Source organism: Mastigoproctus giganteus, chromosome 9 (genome assembly GCF_048544385.1).
Source record: "Mastigoproctus giganteus isolate SK-2022 chromosome 9, ASM4854438v1, whole genome shotgun sequence".
Lineage (NCBI taxonomy): Eukaryota > Metazoa > Arthropoda > Arachnida > Uropygi > Thelyphonidae > Mastigoproctus > Mastigoproctus giganteus.
Genome location: NC_143583.1, coordinates 50514720 through 50542621, shown reverse-complemented (window position 1 = coordinate 50542621; position 27902 = coordinate 50514720). Strand labels below are relative to the sequence as shown.

At 36.0% G+C, this 27902-nt stretch overlaps 2 protein-coding genes across 4 annotated transcripts in view; one reads left to right on the top strand and one right to left on the bottom strand.

Moving 5' to 3' along the window:
• LOC150080211 (protein timeless homolog) overlaps positions 1-27902 on the bottom strand; it is a 734420-nt gene that overhangs the window by 213125 nt on the left and 493393 nt on the right. The window contains exon 13 of the mRNA XM_090380646.1: positions 21362-21455. Coding sequence (XP_090236772.1) covers positions 21362-21455 — 94 coding nt within the window. The remainder of the gene's footprint in view (positions 1-21361; positions 21456-27902) is intronic.
• LOC150080212 (uncharacterized) overlaps positions 1-27902 on the top strand; it is a 350995-nt gene that overhangs the window by 40432 nt on the left and 282661 nt on the right. The gene's annotated exons all lie outside the window — the stretch shown is intronic.

Genomic DNA, 27902 nt, shown 5'->3' with positions numbered 1-27902 from the left:
GGGCAACAATTTTCAGTTAAGGATAATAAATCTCTCTCCTAATCTCCTTTATTTTTTACCATTTATCATTCTACGTTTCAGTAGTCATTAATTTTATTTAGCAAAAATTAACAAATCTGCAGGGTGATTTTTAATAAGGATATTCCTTTTAAAAGGTCAATTTCGGTGAAAAAAGTTAGAGCCGAATTAGGGCACTTTAATTATTCAATACGTCATCAAATTGCGATACGAAAGGTGTGAAAAGGAGAAGGTCCCAAACCACGGGCACAGCGTTACAATCTCCAATACAATTCGTATATCAGCGATTACTGGAGTATTTTGACATGTGTGGCGGCTTTTCCTAAGAATCTTTTATAATACTTTTTTTACCTGCAACGGGTGCAAGCAAGATGGCCTACTAGCAATGCCCACACGAGTGGTTCTTGAATGATAGGACAACCCACGCACTGTAAATCACGTGATATCCTTATACATATTCATGGGTGAATACGACTTTGTGCATGCCACAAAAGTGCACACTAAGATGGATATATAATGATAACTGAAAGAGGAAGTAGCACAACTTTACCAAACATCAAGGAAACCGAAGCAAGTACAGGACTCTTGAAGCGAACGATACATGTGTAGGTACTTTCTAAAGAGGTTCAAATATATGAATAAAATTATGCTTAACGTATCGTAATGAGTGTGTATAGTCCCAAAATCTTTACAATGATAACAGTCAGAAAACCACATTTGGTTAGACATTTCAGATTTAGTCCTGAGAAGATCTACTGGAGGTTCACAAGGTACAAGTAAAGATAGTGTAAAAGAATATAAAATGAGGAAAAAAAATGTAAATTTATAAATTCGACTGGAAAATCTCGCAATTTATGGGTGTGACACTGCCTTTTTTTTTTTTTTTTCTAAATCTGTCACCGTATCACAGAGATGAAAGCTTAGTTGTTGAAATCATTTTCTTAGATCTCGCAGTATCTCTGAAAGAAAAGTTCTAGCATTTTTAGTGGAATCCGCAGATGTTTCATGATAAACAATTTTTTCCTCCTCAATGATTAATGTGAAATAACAGAAAAAGAATTATAATCACATTTTCCTATTAAGATGGTCTTATATTGTAGTTCAAAGCAGATACAACACAACTGTAAATTAGAGAGCAACTAACAATTAGAATGTGCATATATATAAGTTATGTTTATATTAAATTTTTGGAGAGGTGGATAAATTCCTTCGACTGCAAACTCTTCAATCGCTCTGTATCACTTACTGTAACTATTGCATCAAGAATTATGACTGAATTTTCTTTTTGAGGGCTAAAGAACCCAGAATTATTCAAGGAGAGGGAACTCTACTGTCACTGCCTGAAGTCAGGCAACTATAGTTCTGATTGAAGAGGAGTTTAAGAATTCTTCCATTCTCCAAAAGAATTCAAACCAGATCTCTTCTACGGTGAAAAATGGTGAAAACAATAGATCCTGATGGGGAAAGAATAAAATATTGTCCTTTTGTCCGTCGATCACTTGCATAATCAAATTGAAGATAAGAGATTTATGATAAAATTGATATGATTCAGAAAAATATTAAAACAAAAATTTGTATTTCGCAAAGTTTAGCTGAAACGCGAATTAATGAAAAACAAAATTAACAATACATATGTATTGTGCATTATTATTATTACTGCTCTTTATATTATTTCTCCCTGATTGGGGGGTTCCACCTGGTGACGGGTATTGATACCAAGTACACAGGGTGGTTATTGTTATGCCTGCTGTTACTGTTTGTCGAGAAACTCTCTGACTATCCTGCAGGTGTTCAGGATTGCGACTTTCTGGGATTCCTTGTAGATGTTCGTTGCTGCTGGGTTGTTATGAAGGATCTCGGGCACCATACCGGTGGTTGACACGATGAGGTTTGTACTTGTAGTACGGTACACTTTCTTTGATCAACTGCTATTTCCTTGCTAGCTTCTGATATATAATCCTGGCTACCTGGTCGTGTCTACGAGTGTACTCAGTTGCATCCTCCGGTGATGTGTTGGATCGTTTCTGAGGCCAGGTGGCATCGTCGACGTGTGTCATCGGACACTCTAGGCTCCTTGGCGATGTATTTTCTATAGTTTCTGGTGTTGATTACCTGGTCTTGGATGGCGAGCATAAATCCTTCATTCTCGGGGAAAAGCGTCTTGCTCGTGAGCAATGTGTTGGAAGCAGTTTTATCTATGTGCTCTTGATGGAGGTCATTGTAGTGTCTGCCATGGAGTGTCTTCTTTGCCCATCTTTTTAGCTTAGTTTCTGCCTTCTGGATGGGAGGGGACTCCTCGCTTAAGTTGAGTGGGGATATACCGCTTGTCTATCTTCCTTATGGCCTGGTGGAGTGCTGCTGTGTGTTTCTGGAAGTAATCCTTCATATTAGCAATCGTTGTTTTCTATTAGGCCCCTTCCTCCTTTCCGAGTAATTGTCAGTCTCTCCACGGCTGACATCGGGTGGTGTTGGCGGCTGGCTCTTGGTCATCATTGTTGTTGTTGTTGTTTGTAGTTTTGTGGCGCAAAAGCTGCTTCGGCTATATTGCTCCTGTTCAAGTTTTGTTGTCATCATTGTCCTTGTCTTTCTTATCATTATTATTATTAAAGCAATGATAAGCAGTAATTCTGCTTCGTTTTTTTTGAATGTGTGCGAAGCGACGGTAGCTACTTTGAATCCCTACTGTAACAGTTTACAACCAAAGTGCAATAAAACACCATATCACTCATCCTTTGCCCATCTTTTTAGCTTAGTTTGCCCATCTTTTTAGCCAACACACCCATCCTACAACGTATGTTCAAACTTTCTACAGCTGTAGTGCATATCAAATATCTTGCAATTAATGAAAAAATAATAGTACAAAAATACTAAAATTTTCCTTCGCTGTTTGCCTCCTTCACATAATCTCCACCATAATTCCAGTAATCTCACATAACCACCGCGACATTAAAAAGAATTCATTAGAAGACGTTCTACTAGGTTTTTTTTAAACATAATTAGCATACGAATATTACGAATTACCATAATTTAATATAATGAATCCACGCTGCTAGTTTGAAGCACAGATTTAAAAAGGCTGAATTAGAAATTTCATTAAATGCAGTCAACAATAAAAAAGAGAGGAAGTAACCTAGAATTAATTTTCGGGATTTAATGCCAAAGAATATAAAAATGACACTAACAGCGTACTTCAGAAATTTAACATCACTGTCCCAGTAGAGGCACATCATTCTTAGTAAAAATATTATCGATATGTGTGTGTAAGAGAGAAAGACTTGCACTTTTAAGCCAAAAACATCGCCGCCTTCTCAGCTGTTATAGAATACATATGGGGAATAAATATTTTTGATAGTATTGCAGTGAGTTTAGTGACTATCTGCACGAGCAACCGTGGAAATGCTTGCTCATGCAGTAGTGGCTGAACTCAGCGCAATACTGAGAAATTGGATATAACATCCTCCGCCATAAGACAAATATAAAATGACAACATCTCCTAGAAATGGAGGACATCAACTCCTGCAAGAATGCACAGTAAATATAAAAATACGCCACATTTATGATAAATCTTTAAACACACTGCTGAAATAAGATCAGCTGAAAAAAATGTATAAAAGAATAATTCCGCGACAACGTTGAAAATCTATACACATTCGTATTCGTCCTTTTCAAAACACAGAAAGTACATTAATGCAAAGTTTAAATGTGTATCAAGCGTAATATATTTGGAGAAAGATTTCTTTGCGTTAACGTTACAGTTGTAGAATCCAGCAAGTTAGGTGCGCATTGTTCATTTGAATTGTAATATTGAGTTGGGTTGTTTTGGAATAAGCACTAAGGCTGCTACATCGGGAAAATTCTGTAAATTATGTGTGTTCTATGGTAGGATGGCTTGTTTCGCGAAGTCAAATTTTTTCCCCAAAACTAAAAACCATGAAATCTCAATCATTACGAGTTGTCTCAATACTCTTATTATCGCGAAATCGAGGTAGCTCGTGGTGATACGAAATAACCTCTTGGCAATATGAAATCGATACCTCTTAGTTTACTGATTGCAACCTTTACAAATGGAGATTTCTGCAATGTATGTGCAGCAATATTTTAACTCCTCGTATATCTGAAGTTTTCGCTTAAAATTTACTTGAGAATAAATTTCCTGTGAATTCTCAGAAGAGCCATATAATGCAATGTAAGTGGGATAATAAAAGCTTAAAACGAAAAATGGAATTTTTTTTTGTATTAAGCATTATATATGCATAAAGCGTCTATTTTCTTCACCATGTCATTCCAACCGCATATAACAACTCGATTGCCAGTAGAGATGGCTTTTAGGGCTAATTTTATATTTGGGCTTTTTAAAAAGCCTTGTTGAGCCATTCTAAATTTAATTAAAATTGGACCAACAGAAATCCCGGAAATTATTATTTATTCATTTCCCCACCTTTATGTAATAATTAGGCTTCCAGTGCATGGATTTTCATGAAATTTTTATTTAGATCTTTTAGAAAGATTTGTGGAGAATTTACAAATTTAATTAAAATGTGACCAACAGAAATCCAATAATCATTATTATTTTTTTTTTTTTCCATACATATCTCATAGGCTATCCATATACCGTATATTGCAGCTGAAGCACTGGATATTATGTTTGCTGGTTGGAGGAATGAATGGGCAATGCACTGTATACGCAGAAACGAAATGGTCTCAGTTCGCACGCAAATCATTGCCTTTGATTCGTTTTATAAAAATATTTTTTGGTTAAAAATCACGAATTATTACTATTTGCTAAAGCCTCTGAAATGTAACTTACTGCGTACGTTAACTTGTTTATATTTATCAGGTATATCTACTTTCGGTAATCTATGAAGCTTCCTCTTCAAATATTTATTACACATTTTATACATGTTGTGCATAAAAAAGAAGAGGGGGTGGGACAAAACAGTTACTTCAGTTTCCTCAGTAAGACAAACAGCGAGGCTGGTGATTAAGCTCCTACTGAGTTGTTATTAATTTCAGGAGTTATTAACTTACCGGTGCAATTTGCTTATGGCTGTCTCCAAATACTATTCGGGATTAAATCCACTAATAGCATTACTATGATACTGACAGCTACTGCGTATAATAACATTAGCAGTAATCCCATCGCAGGAAAGCAAGCCTTCCTTATTGAGAATCTAACACAGTGGCAAACACTCCATTCCCAAGCTCGAATTTACTCCCCATATACTTCATTTATTATTATTTATTATTATTATTATTTTTTTCAATATTTCAATGGTTTAGAACCATAGCTGAAACTAAACCATTGAGGCATAATGGATGCTATCACATGTAAAAAGTTACTACCTTTTTTAAAAATTACCTATATAAAGGATATAAAGGATAACATACCTATATAAAGGATATAAAGGATAACATACCTATATAATATATAAAGGATAACGTAAGATGAAATACGAGGTATTAGACGTTTATCTTATGCGAAGCAATTTCTTTTCACGTTGCATGCACTGCTTATTCGCACTCAAAGAAAATATTTAAGAAGCATTTCAATTGGTGAACATGAATTAAAAAATATTTTTTAAAATTTATTTATTAATAAACAACAAAAACCTTCATTAGTGGACGTTCCATTAATGGAACCTAATGATTTTCTTGAAGCTAGAGCGTACAAATAAGATTAAATAATAACAAAAAGTCATTGTAAAAATCGGGCATAACCTCTTTCTGTATTAGTATTAGTATTAGTAACGGCCGCATGGTGCAAGAAAGCCTATGGCTTATGCTGCACCAGCCAAAAAAAAAAAAAAAATCCGAACAAAACAATGATAAAAACAAAAAATAAATAAATAAATAAATAACTAAATAATAATAATTAATAAATAAAAAAAATAAATAAATAAAAAATAAATAAATAAAAAGGAAGTTAAACCTATCATCCTATGCGCTTCCCTTACCCGAAAGTACTATCCAGATGACCTTTGAATTTCCTCAAACTGTCGGCCTCTACCACCCATGAAGGCAACTTATTCCAGTAATTTATAACTCGCTGGCTAAAATAGAACTTCCTGCAGTCCAATCTAAACATTTCCCCCCGTAACTTGAATTTATGTCCCCTAGTTCTAGCATCATTTATAATCTTGAAAATTTTGTCCTCATTCATTTTACTGATGCCTCTCAGAGCCTTAAACACCTCAATCAAATCTCCTCTAAGGTGTCTAGTTTCCAAACTCTGCAACCCACATATTCGAAGTCTTTCTTCATAAGGACGCCCTTTTGCCAATCTCACCAGGCGAGTTACCCTTCTTTGCACCCTTTCAAGAAGCTCGATGTCTTTCTTCAGGTGCGGTCTCCATACTTGAACACAGTATTCCAAGTGTGGTCTAACAAAAGCCTTATATAATGGGATTATCACGTCCCTATCTCTACTTGCAAAAGTTCGATAGATCATCGATAGGACACCATGGGCCTTCCTTGCAACCTGTTTACAATGCTCAGAGAATTTCATGTCTGACCGTATCGTAACACCCAAGTCCCTTTCCTCCAATACTGGGTTTAGTTGAACTCCACCAAGTGAATAAGTTTTTTTGGGATTACTGTTTCCCAGGTGTAATACCTTACACTTTGTTGTTACGTATATTAAATTATTTTATTATTATTATTATCATTATTATTATTATTATTAGCCATATAGTGCAAGGAAGCCTGAGGCTTATGGTGCACCAGCTAAAAAAAAAAAATCGAATTACCCTGAGAGAGAGAAGTAGCAGGGAATCACCAAGAAAGAGAAGAATGGTGATATCCAGCTCAGGACCCTGGGTGTGCCAAGCCCATACTCACCAGATGTGAGCCCCTGGGGTTAATAATTATTATTATATAATAATAATAATAATAAATTAAACGCTGTATAGATTAAAATAACTCCAGACACAGCAGTAATACAATCACCATAGTGTATTATCAACGTAACCGAAAAATTAACCATCTAAAAGTTCGGGGACGCATATCGTATTTTGAAATTGCGGGTGGTCGTAGAGAGTTGCAACTTGCCGCAACATATTCGGTGACTCATCTAGACATAATAAAGGTGATTACCTGCTTATCTGAATTACTAGGGAAATAATGCAACAGAAATACGAAGCGTTAAAAACAGCTTTCGGTGAAGATGATTTGTGTCGTATAAAGATTTTTCAATGGGTTGTAGAGCTGAAGAAGGGCCGCTTGTCCGTCGAAACAATCCTCAATCTAGTCGCCCTTTAACTTCAAAACGAATGATTCAATCGATCGTATTCGTGATCTAATTAGGAGTGATCGATGTTTAATTGTGCGATAACAAAGCTGCTAATAAAATTGGTATTTCTTGTTAGACATGCCAATCAGTTTTAACATAAGATTTGGGAATGACAGGTTTATGCCCTAGCATCCTTAATGATGATCAGTGAGTGCGAGTTTGCGCTTGTCAGGATGTCCGTTAATGTGCTGCTGACCTGCATTTAGTCACTTCATTAGCGGTGAACTCACAGGCTTTGTTCATTATGAATTGCCCATAGTCAAATTCACAATTTGTAATGTTGCTGGTTCACTGTTTGTGCATGGTCAAACAGTGACTAGGAATACGAAAAAATAGCAGTACAGCGATTGCGAGTAAGAGACTATTTCGAAGAAGATCAATCTGAATGTAAGCATCGTTTCCTATATTTTACTTCAATTCTCGACTTTTCTATCATATATCGTATAATGAAGATGATTAAACGGTAATTATTTGACACAGACTGACTTCTAGGATTATTTTGCAAGTATGAACAAGTTTTGTAAGTATTTTAATGTCCTACGGCATGAATTATAGCTAAGGCATCAAAATAATTGATAGTTACTCTTTATTTTTTTCGCTGTTTAGTTCGGAACCCATCATACAAATAAAAGTATTTTATAAATTCTAAGTAAATGTGTGCTTCTGTATGTCAAAAAACAAACGACCTTTGAACATTTGAAGTGGTAAAACAAGCAATTTTCATTCGATTTACATATTCAATAATTCCAGTCTCATCATTAATGACTTCCGGTTCAGAAATTAGAATTGTTCGAGGAAATTATCACCATTAGTCAATAACCGCACATGAACTAATGAAATATTTTCATTTAATCCATCAAATCTGAGTTACAGTTCGGATGTATACTGTTGATTATTTCCCGTAATCAACTACAGCATTGTATATTGTGTTTGGCCAAAGTGCTTCCAGACTAACGCTCCACAAAGAGATTTCGTCGCATTAATCTGATTTTAACAGAAAATGGAAATTATGAACGAGTACCGGAAGGAAACTGTGAATGAAGTTAGTTCATAATAGGCTAAAATAAAAGAAATAGTTACTGTGCCATCGCGTATAATAGAATATGCCAAAGAAATAAGTAAACATATTTGAACTCTATTAATATAAATATATAAAAGATTTAAAAACTTCTTAATTATATTCTTTATTTCATTATTGTGAGGAATGGCAACAAATTTGAAGGTCTTTCAAAGAAGGAATGAGGATTACCGATTGACGCAATAAAAAAAGAAAATGAGAATGATTTGGCTACACATCCCAACAGAAACCACATTTTCCACACAAAAGGGCCAGATATTTAATCGCTTGAAACAAATGTTAAATATCCACGATCGGAAAGTTTATTCATTCTAAGTATACTTTCAACAAAGAATCCAGATTGGGTTGTAATTTTCGGAAAAATTCCTCATTATAGCTATTGTGTTTGTTATAGAGTTTTTGGCACAACACAGTTATGTTTCTAAATTGCATGTCGAAAAACCCGTTTCCGGGAGAAAAAACCAGGACATCATCGCCTGAAGCCGATTAGCCCAGCCATATTATGAAAAAGACATAATTCCTCGAGTCATTGATGGGATTCAAACTCAGGTTTTTTGCAACCAGAATAGGGAGGGCGGTGATTATATTAACTGTGATACTCACGAGGTGTATTTGGTCGAACTGGTTGTCTGATCTAGTGATTGTAGTAGTAACGAAGGCCATATTGTCCCGTATATATTGTCTGTAAATTGCGTGTTCTCTGTTTGATGCACGATAAACCAACGTTTCAGGAGAAAAAAACCATGATATCTTTGCCTGAGACTAACTTAGAAGAAGAAGAAGCTCAAAAATGGTTTTATTTTCATTCAAAGTACTCACCACTTGCTTGAATGCAATTATCATGCCGTTCTAAAATTTCATAAAAGAATCAGCGAAGGTATCCAAAGAGATGATCTTCAGTTCGGCGATTAAGTTTTCCTTTACATCCTCAACATTCTGAAATCTCCTTCTTTTGAGGGCAGTTTTCACCTTGAAAAAGCGGAAGAGGTTCGTTAGATCGGGAGAGTAGGGTGGATGGTTGATCAGTACAATGCCATGTTCAGTTAGAAATGTCTTCATAACAATTGCGGACATTGTCTTGTAACAAGAACCAGCTGCTTTTATCTCGAAATTGCTGCCTCACCGGGAAATGCGCTTCAATAGTCTTTGAAGCACCCGTACGTAGAAGGCAGTACTGACTCTCTCCCCTTCACGTAAAAATTCCTTGTGAATCACTCCCTGTTTGTCGAAAAATATGATCAGTGTCGTCTTGATCTACTGGTGTAAACGAAACGTTTTGGGCCATGGTGATTTTGAAGTCCACTGCATGGTCTGACGTTTCGTCTCTGGGCCGTACTGAAACGCGCAATACCCATCTCCAGCAATAATACAACCGAGGAAATTAGGATTGTCTTGACAAGTCTGATGAAGTCATCGTTCCTTCTGCTCATCCAGGAGACTGTGCAGCAAAAATTTTGCACAGACCTTCCTTTTCCATAAATCTTCATGTAGAATGTGAAGAATTGTCTCCTTATTCATATCCAACACCCATCAGCCATCATTCTGAGGGTCAAAAGACGATCTATTCCTAATTTCCGGAACGATTCCAACTCTGCCTTCATTTCGAGAGGTCGGACGCGCACTTCTTCTCATATCGTGAACATCCTCACGTCCCTCTTTGAACCGCATATACCATTCAAGCACACTGGTAGGTCTTACAAAAGTTTCATCCCCATAAACAGTTTTTGACATTTCATACGTTTCTGTTACAGATTTTTCCGTTTTAAACAAAATTTGATATTCGTTCGATGCTCCATTACAAAATCGTGACAGCGTATAATCTGTACGACCATCTGTTGGAGGAAGTCTGAACTAACACAGCTCTTCTGTTTATTTTCAAACTCATCGACCATAACCGCAATAACACCAGTCTGGGAACTGTATTGCCACACCTCCTATATGTTTATATTAGCATATATTCAGTGAGCACTGAAATAATGATCTGAGCAATAACAATCAGCATAGCATGAAGAGTGCAAAATTACGAAACCTATCCGGACTGCCAAACCACTAGCAGAGAATCACACACTCTTCGATCTTATCCCACATATTCTCGATGATGTTGAGATCTGGGAGTTGGAAAGTTAAGGAATGAGTGTGGAGTCTTGTTCTGTACCTGCATCTGCACATACTTGGCAAGGCGCCCTTTATTACCATAGGGGTTGCGTAACAGCAGATACATCGATGGATAAATCTGATCCATAAGAAAGTTTATTTTTTTGCAACAGGCAGATCGTTGATACTACAGTCGTGAAAACAGCGAGGCAATGGACCGGAAAGCGCTGGCTGGGGGCAGCGTTGCAATAGTCTGGGAATGGTTTAATTTTTTTTTTTTTAAGCCTTTGAGTCCTCTGATACAAATGAAACAATGCTTGACAGTTGCAGAAATTCTATAACATAGTATACATCGGTCCACTGCCTCATACACTGTTTCCGACACACGCGCTGTTCATCATCTACGCAACAGAACACATCACTAGCCAGAACAGCTGTCTTTTCCAGTCAATCATTGCCCAAGCGTGCTGTTCTTTGCACTACAGAAATCGCAATTGTTAGTGATGTGGGGTTGGCCAGGTATATTGACATTATGGGCTTAGTAATGGCCAGTTCTAAGATGCCAGCGATGCTTTGTCTTTTATCACGCTGGTACGTCCATTCTTTCCAGGGGAGGGTGGGTGAAGTAATTTCAGTTGTCACGGAAATAATTATGTGAAATAATAATCGTCATGGCATGAATACTGCGAAATTACCAAGCACATCTGGACTGCCAAGCAATGAATGTATTTCCATTCGGTTCCATATTTCCTTATCACATCTCAAAAGTAATTGTTTGCAGTGGTCTTCAAGATATAAAAGAGAAAACGCCACCACTTCAAAATCTGCTCATTTCGGGAACATTCATTAATAACTAATAAAAAAGTTCTAATACTTTTATTATGGAAAATGCACATATGTATAAACAAAAGTAATCCATCTGTTAGTAAGCGGTCAAAACGCTGCTATCGTCATCCTCATGAATTAATCGTAAGAAGCTATAATCCGCTATCTCAATAACGCAAACGCTTTATTTGAGTAATAAAGAATTAGGAGTTGCATAATTTGCTGTTTAAATATTCATAATGTAGCATTTTTACTTTCTGCCTACTCTATCAACATCAGCAAGAGATGTTCTTAGGAAAGTTTCGAAGTTAAACTTCTCAGTAGATTATATGCAAATCTTTTGGCTTAATGCTGGAATTTTGTTAGGTAAATTAGTAGAAACGAGGCTCTAGATTTTAAGCACTCTTGTCGGTAATAATAATAAAACGAGTCGCCTTCCTTTTTAAACATCGCTTTTTCCCATAAAAAGATTTACTTGACACTGAAAATTTATTGTTAAGATCAGGAACAAACTAGTGCCACGGAAATTGTGTTTTCGTTTTTGAATTTATAAAAGTAGGAAAAAAAATCGAATTTTTTTTTTTTATATGAAAACCCCAAACACGAGAGGTATTAGAACCTATGGTACTTAGTACTGTGCTTGAGTTGGAGGTTGAGAAGATGAAAGAGGATATTTGTTGACATTAGACTTGAACTTCTGTAGACTGTAATTTTCAGGAAAGACATATGAAGGAAGGAAGGCTGTTCCAGAAAACCGCAGTTGAATGAATAAACGAGGAAGATGAAAAGTTGGTTCTGTGAGTTTGAAGTTGGACAGTAAATGGATGTTGGCTGGTGGCGGCACGTGTTCGGACTGTTTTGAAAGAGAGAGAGAGAGAGAGAGAGAGAGAGAGAGAGAGAGAGAGAGAGAGAGAGAGAGCGAGAATTATAGAAGCCAATTCAGAAGAACAATGCCCATAAAAGTATCTGTACAAAAGGCATGCAGCAGAAACGGTACGTCTATAAGAGCGAGTGGAGAGAGAGAGAGACTGCTAACGCTACTTCACTGATACATCAAGATTTTCTAACTTTAGATTTAAATTATGTCAGCCAAAAAATCGACAATTCTATCAGGACGTCACAGCAAACAATTTTTTTTTTTCAAGTGCTAAAACTATTCCTTGAAATGTGGAAAAATAGGTAACTCATTCATACATACATTCAAAATTAATAATTTTGAGGACATTCATTTTTAGGGTCCGTAGTCTAACGAAGGACCCTTATTAGGTTGCCTGTCTGTCTGTCCGCCCGTCTGTCACAGCCTCTATGTGTGGAATCACTCAACCTCTTGACTTGAAATTTGCATGGGTTTGTACATTATGTGGGCCAACATAACGAAATATTGATCGTTGTTGGCAAAAATTTGTTTGAGAAATGGGGAGGAGCTAAACTGTGGGGGGGGGGTGCGCAAAATGTTGTCGACAACCTGTAGCTTATTATACAACGTTGGAAAGAGCTCAACGAGTAGGCTTAAAATATAATTTTAAAATATTTTTTAAATTAACAATGGCGGCGCCAGACAGGAAAATGTGAGTAATTTTCGTATTCCTTCCCCCCTCTATTTCCGTCGCTAATGGAGCTAAAAATTTAAAAATCACATTATCTATGCGTTATTCGATATCGGTTATTCGTTATTCGATAACTATTTAATCGGAATAGTTATCAAGGGAAAACTATTCCGATTAAAATCTACCATTTACTTTTTGTGTTAAAATTTAAAAAAAAAAAAAAAAAAATTATTGCACTTCGATAGTGCGCTTCTTTGTACTAAGTAACTCTCCTTTTGGTAAAAAATGTTGCAAATTGTTCGTTAATAATTCTATAAAGGTCATTTGTAAATTTTGCGACGAGAAGTATTTTTTAATAATTTTCAAAGCTGGAGTTGTCCCTGCAAGGAGGTACTCAGAGAGCCAGTGTTGAGGCGGCAGTGGTGGGGAGGCGCATGCGCGGAGTCTTGCACGGCCCCGCACCTGCCAGTCGCTTCTTGCCCAAGACTTTAATCGCTTCTTCAGGAATAAGTCGGAGTCCTTCTCCCACCCTTGTCATTCACAACTGGAAAGACTCAAATAGACAGCGTTTTCAATAGTTCCTCATTTTAGGCCAAGTCGGGTACTATAAACTTTTTTCAATTACCACAAAGCTCTCTATTTCAGATACTACACTAATGACCATTCGTGACTACGGACCCTTCATCCTGAGTGTCCGACACTCAGGATGAAGTAGTTGACCGATTTATTATTTCTTAATTAAATCGATTTTTTTCTGTGATTAATAGAAGCAAAAAATAAATAACGAATTATCTTGTTACCAATTAACTGTAATGCTTTATAAAGGGAAATGCGAAACGTATTTCACGCTCTGTAATTTAATAAATTAAACTAGTTATTACATGCGGACGGACATGGAAAAAACAATAGGCGCTTTACGCATATATGCTAACACACCTACTCACAGTAGCAGAAACGTGTATTAGTTCTATTATTTCAAATAGGTGTATAATAGTTTTATCCGATTGCAGTGCCGATGGGATAGCATAAAGCATAGGGCATGACTAAGAGGAAGACAGTTCACAACATATCAGTGACAATTATAAATGTACCATCAAAACATATCAAATTATCTAAATGCAGGGCGTCCCAAAAGTCGCTGCGTATTTTCCTGAAATAGTGTAATTTTCAAATAAATTTCATTACAAGTATATTTATTCTTTTTTTTTTTTACACAAAACATAATTATTTGTAATGTTAGAGATGTTATTATAATTTTATTAGCTATTTAATGTTTTCTTTACAGACCCAGAATTCATGTTGAATGTTCAAGAGCGAATTTTTGTTGTTACAATCCGCATCAATGGAATGAAGCTTTGTGAAATTAGGGATAGGTTTTAAGGAGATTCATAGTCCCGGTTCTACAGACAATGCGATTCATGCATTGGTGAGTAAGTTTAAAAGAACTGGGCCTGTGCGTGACGAGGAGAGATGTGGACGCCCAAGGACATGACGTTAAAGCATTAAATCAATTCGAGAAATGTTCGAAGAGGACCCAAAATTATCAGTTAGGGAGGGATCTCTAAGACTGAACATACCCAAGACATCATTTCACAGAATTTTGCGTTCGACACTAATGAAAACGCCCTACCACATCCAACAGCATTATACGAGTTTTGGCAGTTGAAGATACTAGCAAGCATCCACCGAATTAGGAATGTTGTCTACGGTGATATAAGCTTGTTTGAAGATCGGGGTGTCTTTCAGTGAATGCACAAGCTGACGCTCAAAAATTCTATACATCAAAATCGGCTGGAAACCTTTGTGGGACATGAAAGATTTCTTAGTCTTATAATTCATAATGAAAGAGTAAACAGCGAGGCATAGTAAGTTTCTAAAGGATTGTGTGAAACGTCCCCCACCCCAAATAAGCAAACGGCTCGGGTTGCTATCCAAGGACTTCTACTTGCAAGATTTTGCTGGGCTATATTAAGTGCAGAGACAGCAGGGCTAAGGTATTGTGTCTGTCGTGTTTGTAAATTGCGCGTATTCCAAGATCGGTTGGGCTGTTTGCGGAAGGAAAATCCAAGTTTCTGGAAGAAATGAACCAAGAAAAGTCCATCAGTGACCGTCTAATTCGGTCACGGTGCAAAGCAATGACGAGCTGTCCCACGCCTCACGTACACACGCAAAGAAGTTACGCTAGTCCTATACTCACCAGACCTCGCGTCAAGCGATTATCTCCAGTTCGAGAGCAATTTTTATAAAACCAACCCTATTAGAATGATCCTTATGAAATCGGTTTTCCTGAGTGCCTCTGAAATTTTATACGGATACAAGGTGCAATATGGGTGGTCAAAAGTAGTTACAGACCAAATAGAACAACAAAAAAGTCGCTGGAAATAATGTACTGAGAATGGAGTTGATTAGAGTTACTTCTAATGTGTAACAGCAATTTAAATCACACAAAAACAACTGTTTTTATATAATGCGAAGCTGTCATATGAAAACGAACCCAAGTTTTTCCAGACTTGCTATTTCTCGGTTCATAAACTTTGGTGATCCACGTAACCTTACATTATAGTGTTTAGGGGAAATCATCCACATTAAAAATAGACTACTATCAGATGAAAGCAAACGCGCGCGCGCGCACACACACAAAATGCAATATGCACTTTTTAATGGCCTCAACGTATTTCTCGACAGTGCGAAATTCCTTAAAGAACCGTTCTCCAAAAAGATTTACAGATGCGGACTAACTAACAGAGGTAATCGAAGGATAAGAGCACAGAAACAAGCAGTATTTAAATACTTGAAATAAAGGTACTTCATCTGTGAAAAAGTTTAGAATCTATTTATTATTAATAAAGTCTAACAATTATATTTCGCGGATGTTTTCTCCTCCACTTCTTCAGTGATTGTGAACTAGCTGTTACACCGTCACCAAAAAAAAAAAAAAAAAAAAAAAAAACTAAACAAGATCAACAAGAAGAAGAGGAGAAAACATCAACAAAACGTATATTGTTATATTCTGTTAGTACTAAATAAATATAGAATTTTACACAGGTTATCTGCTTTCATTTCAAGTGTTTAGATCGTGATAACCTGTGCAATATTCCAATCAAACATTACATTAAACAGTATTCATTTCCCCCAATGGATATGGCAATCGTATGGCAGTGTTAACAAACTGGCAGTTTATTAACACTGCAAGTAGCAATGTGAGTAAAGTTTGCACAAGAGGCATCATCATAAATTGGTTCTTATTTAAATTTTCTTTGTAGGGATTCTCATGATAATGGTGGCTGTTCTATTTAGTGAAGGTATGAGAATCCGGATGACAGTCCAGTACTTCATTCGGAATAAAACCCGCCCAACTGCTCTAAGTTTCTAAAACCCATGTCGCTATTTGAAGAGGTGCCATCAGAAACATTTCCATATTTAAACACAAAGTATTCTATCCTTACTCCACGTTGGTTAGCTTGCTGTTTAACCAAAAGCTTTTCTGAAAGAGTCTAGCCTAAAGGCAAGGTCTCTATCCCCCCCCCCCCGCGCGGTTAAATCTGATCGATAACATCCATATAAGCATACTCCGGTGCGTGTCCCTCAATGAAATCAGAGGCCGTTTTCCGTACTGCGTTTTCTGGATTAAATCTCACGGTTGTCTTCAAGTCGCATTTCTCGTCAGGCAGAGCAAGAGAAGAGGAAAAACAAAATTTATTATATCAGTTGTATATGTAATTACGGCGGAGAGCCAGTGTGCTGTTTCTTAGGGTCTGCAAGTGTGCCGCAATCACTACACATCGTGAGGTGGAACCAACTAACCACATTAGACAAAAGACATTCGTTGGCTGAAGGATGAAATAGAAAATAAGGAAGAAATGGAGCAGAACTTCGGCAGCTTGGCCATTCACAACAAATGCAAAATTGTGAAACACAACGTCTTCAAAATCTAATGAAGTCACTCTGCTTCGTTGGGGTAGTTTAGCATATTTCAGCGTTCTTGTGTGAGGGGGAATAAAATGGTTGAAAAGAGGGAAGAAAATTTCCGTCTGTTTTCATTCACACAAAAAGGAATTTTCCATTCCAAAAAGTTTTCTGCGTTTTGATTAGAACGAGCTACGAGGCACATTTTACTGTAAATTTTGACTGCGCTCTGTTTTATGAGGTTCAAATCAGCAGGATTTCATCAAATTTTTACAAACATCACAAATTGAATCGAAGGAATTTCGCCGAAGTGACGTCAAAAATACAAACAGATTCGCATTACTTGCCATGGGACTGAAGATTGGGAAAATTTTTAAACCTATGAATTTCTTAAAATCATACCCAAATATAATATAGAAGACAAAATCAATAGTAAAGCTAATCAAGTAATAACAACAACATTTGCAGGTTCTGTGATCAAGATGTAATATCATGCAGTGATTCTAGCTTGCTTAAACTACTGGACCAATTAATGCTTGCAACGCTGTTAGATGTGGATGAGACCAGTATTGAATTAACAGGTCCTTTCTTAGGCGCGATAGCATACGTATATGCATAATGCTGTCTTAACCACGCTCGTCCGTCCACCCGCATTTAACAACTCGATTCCCAACAGAGGGATTTTCATGAAATTCTATATTTGGACCTTTCCAAAGATTTATCGAACCATTCCAAATATCATTAAAATCTGACTAATAGAAATCCAACAATTATTATCTTTTTTTTTTTTTTTTTTCATCCTCATGTAATAAATCCGACTCTCCTGGCGGATGGATTTCCACGAAAGTTTGTATTTATACCTTTCAGAGAGATTTCTATGACCATTCCATTTTTTTTTTTAATCGGACCAATAGAAATCCGATTATTATTATTATTATATATATTTTTTTCATACATAGCACATAAGCTATACTTACACCACATTGTAGTTGAAGTACTGGTTATTATGTTTGTTGCCATACGCTGGTTGAGAGAATCAATGGACAATGTGGCGGGTGCGTAGAAACGAAATTTTCTAGGTTCACAGATAAAAGTCGTTATTTTCTGCTCATTTTTTGGTATAAATCATTAAGTATTACTATTTGGTAACGCATGCTTACACTAACCAATATGTTTAAAGTTATTGCCGTTTGCTCCATATTACGTGGTATTAATGTCTGTGCAGGGGTGTTAGATAAATAAACTGATAATAGTAATAATAATGTTATTAATCTTTATCACTAGAGCCAGCTGTATGCGATTCAGGCATAAACGATGTCCGGAATATGCCTTGTTTGTAAAATATTTCACACTGCTAAAGACACCGAAATATCTGAAATTCATCACATAGAAAGTGAAGAAATTTCATCTTATCAAATAACAAGAAAATATTGTTCGTATACACTAACAATTTATTGTTCATTTAATTTTGTTTTCAAGCAAAGAAATCGTTTGTGTGCGTGTATATATACATACGCCCGTGGACAGAAAGGGTGGGCGATATATTAGCAGAGTGTAAAAAGTTATTAGAGGGAAATCAATTCTAAATTTTCATAAAGAAATACTCCAGTGAGATGACTTCAGTGCTGGTTTATGCAATGGTGGAGAAGCAATGGCAACTTCTGGATATTAAGACATAGAAGGCGAAATGTCGCGATGTCTCATTCTCTTGCAATGTAATTTATCAATTAAAAACCTGTTGTGTTTGCAAGTAGATTTATTACGTACGTGTGTCCTTACTTATTTTTTTTCCCTTATTTTATTATTTTTTTCAAAGTTCCATAACCACTTTTCAAAATTCAAACAGGGATAGTTCCGTAACTGTTAAATCATGCACATATTTACAGCTCCCCTCCCCATTTCATTTTAGATCCTATAATATGTCCCAGTTTTTTTTTTTTCGCTTAAAACGCCCTTATATACTATTCTCTGCATGCTATTGATTTTTATATTAAGCGACTTATTGCATTTTATATCATTGGGAATATGTTTATTTTAAATATTAAAAATCTCTAACTAGAAAATTAGAATTATACCACAGTTCTCATTAAATGATTCATCTAATGAAGATATTTAAATATAATATATTAATAAAAATATATTTCCATCAATAAAATGTGTTTAAATATCTTCACATTGTAACTGGAAAGCCTATACAGCATGTATTATGTCTTTATACCAGCAGACAGCCCCTCGCAGTAGTACAAGGTTATAATTACCGTCCTCCCACACCGGCTGTGAAAGACCTGAATTCGAATCCCATCAATGACAAGGATTTTTTTCCTTGTTGTTTTTTTTTTTTTTTTTTTTTTACGTGGCTGAGTTAGTCGGTCTCTGGTGAGCGTTGCACGGTTTTTGCCCAAGGAAACTCGAATTTTTCGTCCAGCAAACCGACAGAAGAATACAGACAAAGTAGCTTGCGTCTCAGCTTTAGTTGCTTTGGAGCATAACACATACATCATCTAATCTAATCTAATCTAATCTAATCTAACATACCAATAGGTAAAAACGGAGATAACTACAAAAAGCTAATGCATGAAGAAAACATAATTATCGAATAAGCAATTTGATTTCATTACAGTCAGAAATTTCCATTGAAATTTATACGAAATTCCTTCTTAGTGAAAATATCAATAAAAACTGAAGTCATTTTCCGGTAGCAATCCACTTTATCCCATTATACACGAGGAAACATTGATCCCAACGGTCCAGCGACGTGGAATTCAATAAACTGGGATAACTACGCAAATGCAAGCCATTATACATTTAAAATAGAAATTTATGCTAAAAATTATTTATTTTTTCTAAGATTAAGCATGCGAAGCGTACAGTCACATCGTTTTTTAATCAATGAAATGAAAAATATCACAAAGATGGGATAAACATCGTCATGAAAAGGAAAATACGACATTCTTCAAGACGAATAATTCCCAAAATAGGCCAATTATATTCTACTCACCTACACACAAACAAAACAAATAATTCTTAAAAGCGTTTTTGAAGAACTGTATAATTTGGATATGTTCCAACTGTATGTTGATAATCTAAGACCGGAGGACAACGCATCAGCAAGTAGGCTGTTATAAAAAAGAGGTAATCTGCCACATGGTAGAATACATCCAAAAATGCCTAATTAGAACAAAAGATTCTGATATTCAAAACACTTTTTTATATTTCGAAATAAAGTTTATATTGTTTCGAAGAGACAATAATATAAACATTATTGAGTTTAAATTGTTAATAAGGATAACGTTTAGGGTGAAAATAAATTAAAAGCGAAAGACAGATAAAGATAAAACCTGATAAAATAAACTTGAACCACACGTTGCGAATTAATAATATATTACAAATAACAACGTAGGAACGAAATGAAATCCAGTATTGCATATGACACTTTAAGTTTCTACAAGACTAAGATAGATTAAGAACTACAGAACTTTGCATAAAGTCCACTACTCAGAGCTCAATAATTATTATACTGTATTTCAGACACGGCCTTCTACTAAAATTCTAGCAGGAAACTTGGAACAGCTGTTGCTAAGCAACGTCCATTGTTAGGCTCACCAGGACTCATCGGAGCAGAAACTGCGAAACGACATATTTCAGGAATGTGCCATAATAACATACCTGGATAATATTATACGAGTGCTAATCTGGAGGAAAGAATACGAGAGAAACTTTAGGAACAATACTGTTTCCTACTTTAAATTGAGAAGGAGGTCACAAAGATACTGCTTAGTATTTAAATTTTCGCATGGCTATTAGTATGACATGCCATCTAGTATTTATAACAAGTGACAAATACCGAGTTTAATCTGCTTCTCTTCATATCATTGAATGACCAAATTGCACTGTAACTTTGGGTTACAGTACACTTTGGAAGCACAAAATTAGATAAAGATGGCAGAATAAAGTTACTTGTAGCAATTATTTCAAGTAAGAAGATTTGCATTTCATTATTAACAATAAATTGAAAAATCCAAACCTTTTTGGGCAAAAATCAGCGAAAAATTAAAGTGGAATGATACCTACTGTCCCACTACCATGAGAAGAACCCTGTCAATCATTCTGCCTCACGGAAAGAGAAAGGTTCATATTTGATTGTTTTGTGGTGAGCGCTCGCAATGCAGGGTTGCGATGGAGATAGAATAACTGGGTTCTTCTCATGGTGTCGGACGTTATTAATATCTACAAAAATCACCAAAAGTAAATTTTCGTTTCAGTATTCCTAAAATCCTAATTGCGCTTATCTAATAGTTTCAAAAGAGTGTGTGTGTGTGCGCGCGCACACACACACACACATGATTTATACATTGGAATGTTAAGGTTCATTTTTAAATAAATTTATTTCGATACTTTTACTTTTCTCAGATGAAGTTCCTAAGGTAACTAACCATAAAAATCACTTTATAAAAATTCTGTAAAAATCATAACACATCAAAAGTGATACAGGAATTTCTTTTAAAAAATGAACCCCCTCCCTCACTGTAAATAGCATGACACGACGTCTGGTATGCGTTTGAAGTACAACAAACATCATTATTATTATTATTATTTTAAACCTACCGCCTGATGAATTCATCAAAATTGAACTCCTGTTCCGCAACTGGCTGGATGGCGGATAATTCTTCTTCTTCGACATCCTCCGAGTCTTCATTATCTAAGCACAAAAGTAAATTTTATATACACAAGTTAGATAATGCAGCTATATTTCAGGTGGTTTAGCAAATAGTAATAACTCATGATTTATAACAAAAAAAAAAAAAAAAAAAAAAGGAATTAAGAGCAATAACTTTTATGCAGGAATCAAGAAAATTTTGTTTCTACGCATCTCCCACATTGTTCATTCGTACCTTCAATTAGCGCATGGCAGCAAACATAATCCAGTGCTTCAGCTACAATATACGCTATATGGATGGTCTGGTGTGATATGTATGGAGAAAAGAAATAATAACTGTCGGATTTCTAATGATACGATTTTAATGAAATTTGGGATGGCTCGACAAATCTTTCTAAAAGACCCAAATAAAAAAATTCACGAAAATCCAACCACTAGGAAATTGAGTTATTACATGAGGACGGACGAACTGACACATTCACAGACAGCCAAATAAACAGGGTGAAGACAACAGGCGCATTATGCATATATGCTAACTCGTCTAAAAATATAAATTGTAGTGCACATACAAGGGCAGAAATAAGTGACCTACAGTCGAATTTCCGTTCCCGCAATCCATTATCAACCACTTTCCGGTTATCTTCAGGAAAATGAACTCGAGAATGGGAAAATTTATTTCTTGGATTAACCACTGGCCACATACCTGACTAAGGTAACGATTCACTTATTTATTGTTTACTGAATCCTAATACTCTTAGAACTTTTCGATTGTTATTTGCTAACACTGACACCAGGAGTCGAAATGGAAATTTTTATGGAACAGAAGGCTCGTTAATATAATATCTTATTTTTACTAATCAAGTATGCACATGGCATTACCGATGTGCGCGATGGACCGAAATGGCGTTCTGGTGCACTTCGGTTCATTCCGAGCCTAGATTGACAAATGTTCATCTCTTTTACTATGTCTGTCCATACCATATAAAACAAAAGTGGCTTTACAAAATGCATACACATGTCCTTATCTATTGTGGGAAAGGTGTTATTTAACATGATGTGTGAAACTTTTCTCTTTCTGCTCTACCGCCCTCCCCCAAAAGTATATCATACTAAGTAAGGGATATGTTAGAATGGGAAATCTTTATATGACACTTAATAAAAGCGTACAGGTTTACCTTCTCTAAACATAGCCATTTAGTTTAATTACAAATGTGTAATATTCATCCCTTATTCCTCTCCTCCGTTATTTTTTTTTTAAATCTCATCTCTTTCTCTTTACACGCGAAGTGTACGCGGACTGCTTATAGCTAACAATATGGCATTAAAACTATATTTAATCTATGGATTTCTTTATTTCATACAAATCGTATGGAAAAAGAAGTAATAATTGTCGGATTTCTATTTGTCAGATTTTAATTAAATTTGGTTTGGCTCGACAAATATTTTTAGCAAGCCGATATGCAAAATTTCATGAAAATCAGTCCACTGAGGTCTCTTTGTTGCATGCAGAAGGACGGACGTGGTGAAGACACTAGTCCTTTAACATATATATATATGCAAAAGTGTCTAAAAACGTTAACGGTTCTTCATTCTGAACGCAAACCGTAAATCAAGACATTGTTATTTAACCCCTTAAAACCTTCGAACTGCAGTAAATCAAAATAAGTTAGAAAATCTTGGCCATATTCGCTCTTTTTAACGAGTCAATATACATTGCGCTAAAATTGCGAGCCTGCTATCAGAAGAATGACTTGGGCAATAAGAAACAGAAGTAGACAGATGCGGGCATTTCAACCAAATCGTGCACTGGAACAGAAGATTATTTTACGGTCTCATAATTCATTCAGATGAGGAGGAGGGAGGATAGGGCAGCGCCATTAATAATGCGAACTGTTTTGAATCAATAGAATTTACTCTGCCAGTGAAATCAACAGTTCATTGTTGACAAGCCTTCCCAAGCGCTAACAATAAGGATAATTCACGGGACCCGCTAACGCAATTCGCGAGAGTTTCATGGATGCGGAAATTGAGTAATAGTGCACAGCTAATGCGTTTTGCTAAGCGAAACAGTAGCGAACAATGTTAATTTTCTCGCTCTCTTCTAAGGGACAGGAAGGGAGGGGAGGGACTGTAGACTGAGTTATGTTATTGTTAACTAGTGTAGCATGCCTTATATGAATCCATGGAAATTTACTACAACGTTTAATTCGCCTCTCTACGAAGAATTATGAAATATATAATGCGCGTATCTGATTAGTTTTAATAATATTGTATAATTACGACTCGAGAAATAGTTCGATAAAGAACAGAGAGGGATGGGGGGGGGGGTAGAGAGAGAAGGATAAACGTTTTGCCAATTTAGTTAAATTATACACACAATAACTTTCTTTACACTAATTAATTAATTAAAATGCTCATTTTCTTTAATTTAATGTAGTAATCATTAATGTGAGTAATGGCTATATGAATCATTACAATATCATTACCATTATTAGATTATTGTCTACGTGGAAAATAATTTCGAGTCTGTTTTCTGAAATCTGAACGATACTTCACTGGAGAATGATATGTATGGCAGCGAAGCCTGTTTTACAGGGGCAATCTCATTAGCAAACAGTAAAACACTGACAATTATGAAATTGGTTGATGACGAAAATAAACACGCAATTTGTGTAGTTAAACAATAACACAATCCAGATCTGTTATTTAAATGGCGTAATTGGTTCATGTTAAATGTGGCCAGTTCCCTAATGCCGTTTTAACCATTTGGTTTGCTCAATCACTTGGTTGTGTTACCACGAAATTACCAAAGTTACCGCCTGCTAGTATATAATTCCCATTAAACAAATTGCTGCATTATGCTAAGCTAACAAAGGCTTTTACGCACAATGTCTAATGTATTTCAGATCCTAAGAGCTTGGATATAGCACATCAGCACAAACCGTAGGACTAATTTGACCGACAATATGTGTATCTATGTGAAACCGCACTATCGCACGAGGATCGTCACCACCTGGTCAGAAGAGCGACTCTGAGCATTTAGATATCGAAGCAGAGGCTAATTCAGTAAGCACAATGAAACTCGGAAACCGTGGCATGAATACCGTCTTTAATGTATACAATGTTTAAGCGGGTATTAAATGAATAGCATTGTGCGCAATGTCCCTAAAAGCATTTAATAATAAAGATGGATTAAGCATGTGCATTATAGAGCATTTTTTCATAATTCAACAGGTAAAATTAATTTACACAATTCCTTTTCATACTGATTCGTAGACACACCTAGTTTGTAGATAATCTCTAGTATGTTATTCCTCAGTTATTTCATAAAGAACCAAGATAAAATTTTTAAAATATCCCATGGAAGATCTTGTAAAATGCATAAGTGGCCAAACATGAAGATTTCTGAGCAGTGTAAACAGGCAGCCAGGAAAGCCCATGGTGTCTGTCCTATCGATGATTTATAGAACGTTATGATGCAGAGATAGAGAAGTTATAATCCCGCTGTATAAAGCAATTGTAAGGCCACATTTGGAATACTGTGTTGGAGGCCTCGTCTGAAAAAAGACACTGAGGTTCTTGAAAGGGTCCAAAGACAGGCAACTCTCATGGTGAGACCGGCAAAAGGACAACCGCATGAGGAAAGACTCCGATTATGTCCCCTACATAGCTTCGCAACCAAGCACCTAAGAGGTGTGGAATTTTCACTGTTATAAAGAATTCCAGACTAGGAGGCTATAAATTCAAATTACAGGGGATGAGGTGTAGATTATATTACAGGAATTTTTCTTTTAGCCAGCGAGTTTGAATTAATAAATTCAAAGGTCAACTGGATGGTTACCTGTATGAAGGAGGAAGCATATAATTTGTATTTTATTATTATTATTTTTTTTTTTTTTTTGTGCTAGTGCAGCAAAAAGCCTGTTGCTTCCTTGCACTATACGACGAATACTATTCCTATTATGAATCAGGTCATGGGTTTGCAAAAGGTAAAAATGAATACTGTTTTCTCAGGTATCCACTCACCCTTCACAAATATTTAGCAAGCAAAAGAACTCAAGCCTTAGAACTATGCCACATAAAAGATTACTTGGTGTGCAAAGCCGAGGAATGAATATTTTGTCTTAGATTGGACATGAATGCGAAAGTAATAAGATGGATGAAGTTACGTATGTTAAAGGAAGACGTACGATCTTAAAACAATAGTGGAAATGGAGGAAAAATGATATATTACAAGTAGTATAACCTCACATACTATATACTAGATAAGTATAGCTTATATAAAATGGCATAAAAACAATAACAAGTAAACTCTAATAGGCTGTAATGAAAAAACTGTTTTATATTGGCCCTTCTTACTAAACAAAATGACAATCACAGAAATATTCTCTTTCAGTATGTCTATCATTATTTACACTTAAAAGGTGTCATCACATGGATAAATGCTACAAATATATAGACATGTAAGCGGCTAGTTACAGTCAAGTGTTAGACTAGAAATACAATAGAATGTACGGCGAAGATTTCGTTTAGGCTTAGTTGAGGAACCTAAGCATTTAGAGCGTTTTTTCAAAAGTAAGGTTACTGGGGCTGTTATATACAAATAAATCTTTAATTCGAAACTTGAAGACGCTTCCGTAGCCAGGTGGGCAGCAGCAGCAGTACGTAGCACACGCTTCTTGATTAGACCGGGGTTCGAGCCCTTGACCACCAAATACGGAGGATGCGGAAAGGTCAGGGAATGACCACCGCATATCCCCGGAGCAATATGGCCTTAGTTGCTAATGCTCCTAAAAAAAAACCAAATAACAAAAAAATAATAAAAGGAACTTGAAAACATATGAGGTGTGATCAAAAAAGTTAGGAACTGAACTAATATTTCGGAAATGATGATGCCTGTCGATTATTCGGATGGATTTCATTGACACTGTGTACACCGATTGCAACGTTTTTGCAACTTTGGAAGCATTCCTGATAGAATTATTTTAGAATTTCTAATAGTCCGTGTGTCGCGGTCCGAAATAATTGTTCCCTAGTAGTTGCAAATCTGTGACCCTTTAAGGGGTCATAAATCTTGGGAAACAAGCACCGTGACAATAACTTCAATTGTCGTGACGCAGGCGCCAAACCCGAAGACCACATTTCTGACTGTTTTCTCCGAAGAGCATCGCACAATCGCCGTAGAACGGTTTCCTCATTATTCACTTTTTCGGTATTCCTCATTCACTTTTTGACCATCTGAAACAAATTCAAAATGAACAGTGAGGAAAAAAAAAAAAGAAAAAAAAGAGAGAGATAAATAAATAAATTAATAATAAATCATAATAATAAAAAGAATTTGATGGAAATTGATCGAGACTGTCATGTTTTTTTGGGACTTGGGAGTCTCTATCTAAGGGTCATACATCCAAGATTAGTCACCAGTTATGATGGAAGGAACAAAGTGCGGTTAGCAGCAGTACACTAACGAAGGTCTTGACGTGAAAACTCACCATCCCCCGTGATCATCAGAGAGTGGCAAGTGTTCGACGTGTTCTAGCGAAGTTTGCGTCTTGCAAAACTTGGCTGAAACACGTCGCACAGCCAAATCTTGTTAAAATTGATTGACATGCCGCAGACTTTGGGGTTATAGACTGGGAAATACGTCCGTGCAGATACCTGGTTTATAACCTCCAAAATTCGCTGTCAACGGCTGTGACATCTCGGGTGTAACGCACTGTTATCTTATCAATCCTCCTCAACTTATTTTTTAATTACTCTATTTCAGCATTCTGTTGATGTTTATCGTGCTTTATTATTCGGCCTGTATTTCTAAGAGGGACATTGCCTTTCAATTTTTTTTTTACTTCAGAATTCATGCAGTGCACTGTTACAATTTTATGCTTATTACTTCATAAATACATTAAAATTCTCAACGTCGTATTTCCTCCGAATTTTAGGAATATATTCGTAGCCTTATTAAACAGATATTTCAGAAATATTCGTTTATTTTTTGGAGTTCTTTTAAAATCGCTTATGATTTGGAAAGTAGGCTTAATTGTCTTATATGATCACTATTGTACATGTGTGAATGAGCGGGTGGGTGGGTGGGATAGGCGGATGGATGGTTTTTCTCCCGTCCTACCTAGAAACTTAGTGGGCACGATATATCGCCGTTTGTCACCACTCGTTTAGATTTCCGTTGATGACCGAAATAATTTCTAAAGTCCTTTTAAAATAAAAAGTAATTTGCCGATCTCAGGTGGAAAGAGGAGGTAGGGGTAGGATTTCTTTGAGTTATTCGCTACTGATCCATGAACAAACAACTGTATAAATAAAACAATCAACTGATATGAGCAATACATCCGTTAAAATAACCGCTATCCAGTCTGATACAAGCCAATATATCTTGTGATACATTGGCTTGTATCACAAGAGAAGCTATTTCGATCTGCTACCTTGTGTATCCCAAAGCACGACCCATTTAGAATGTTTGTGTAACGCCTGTTT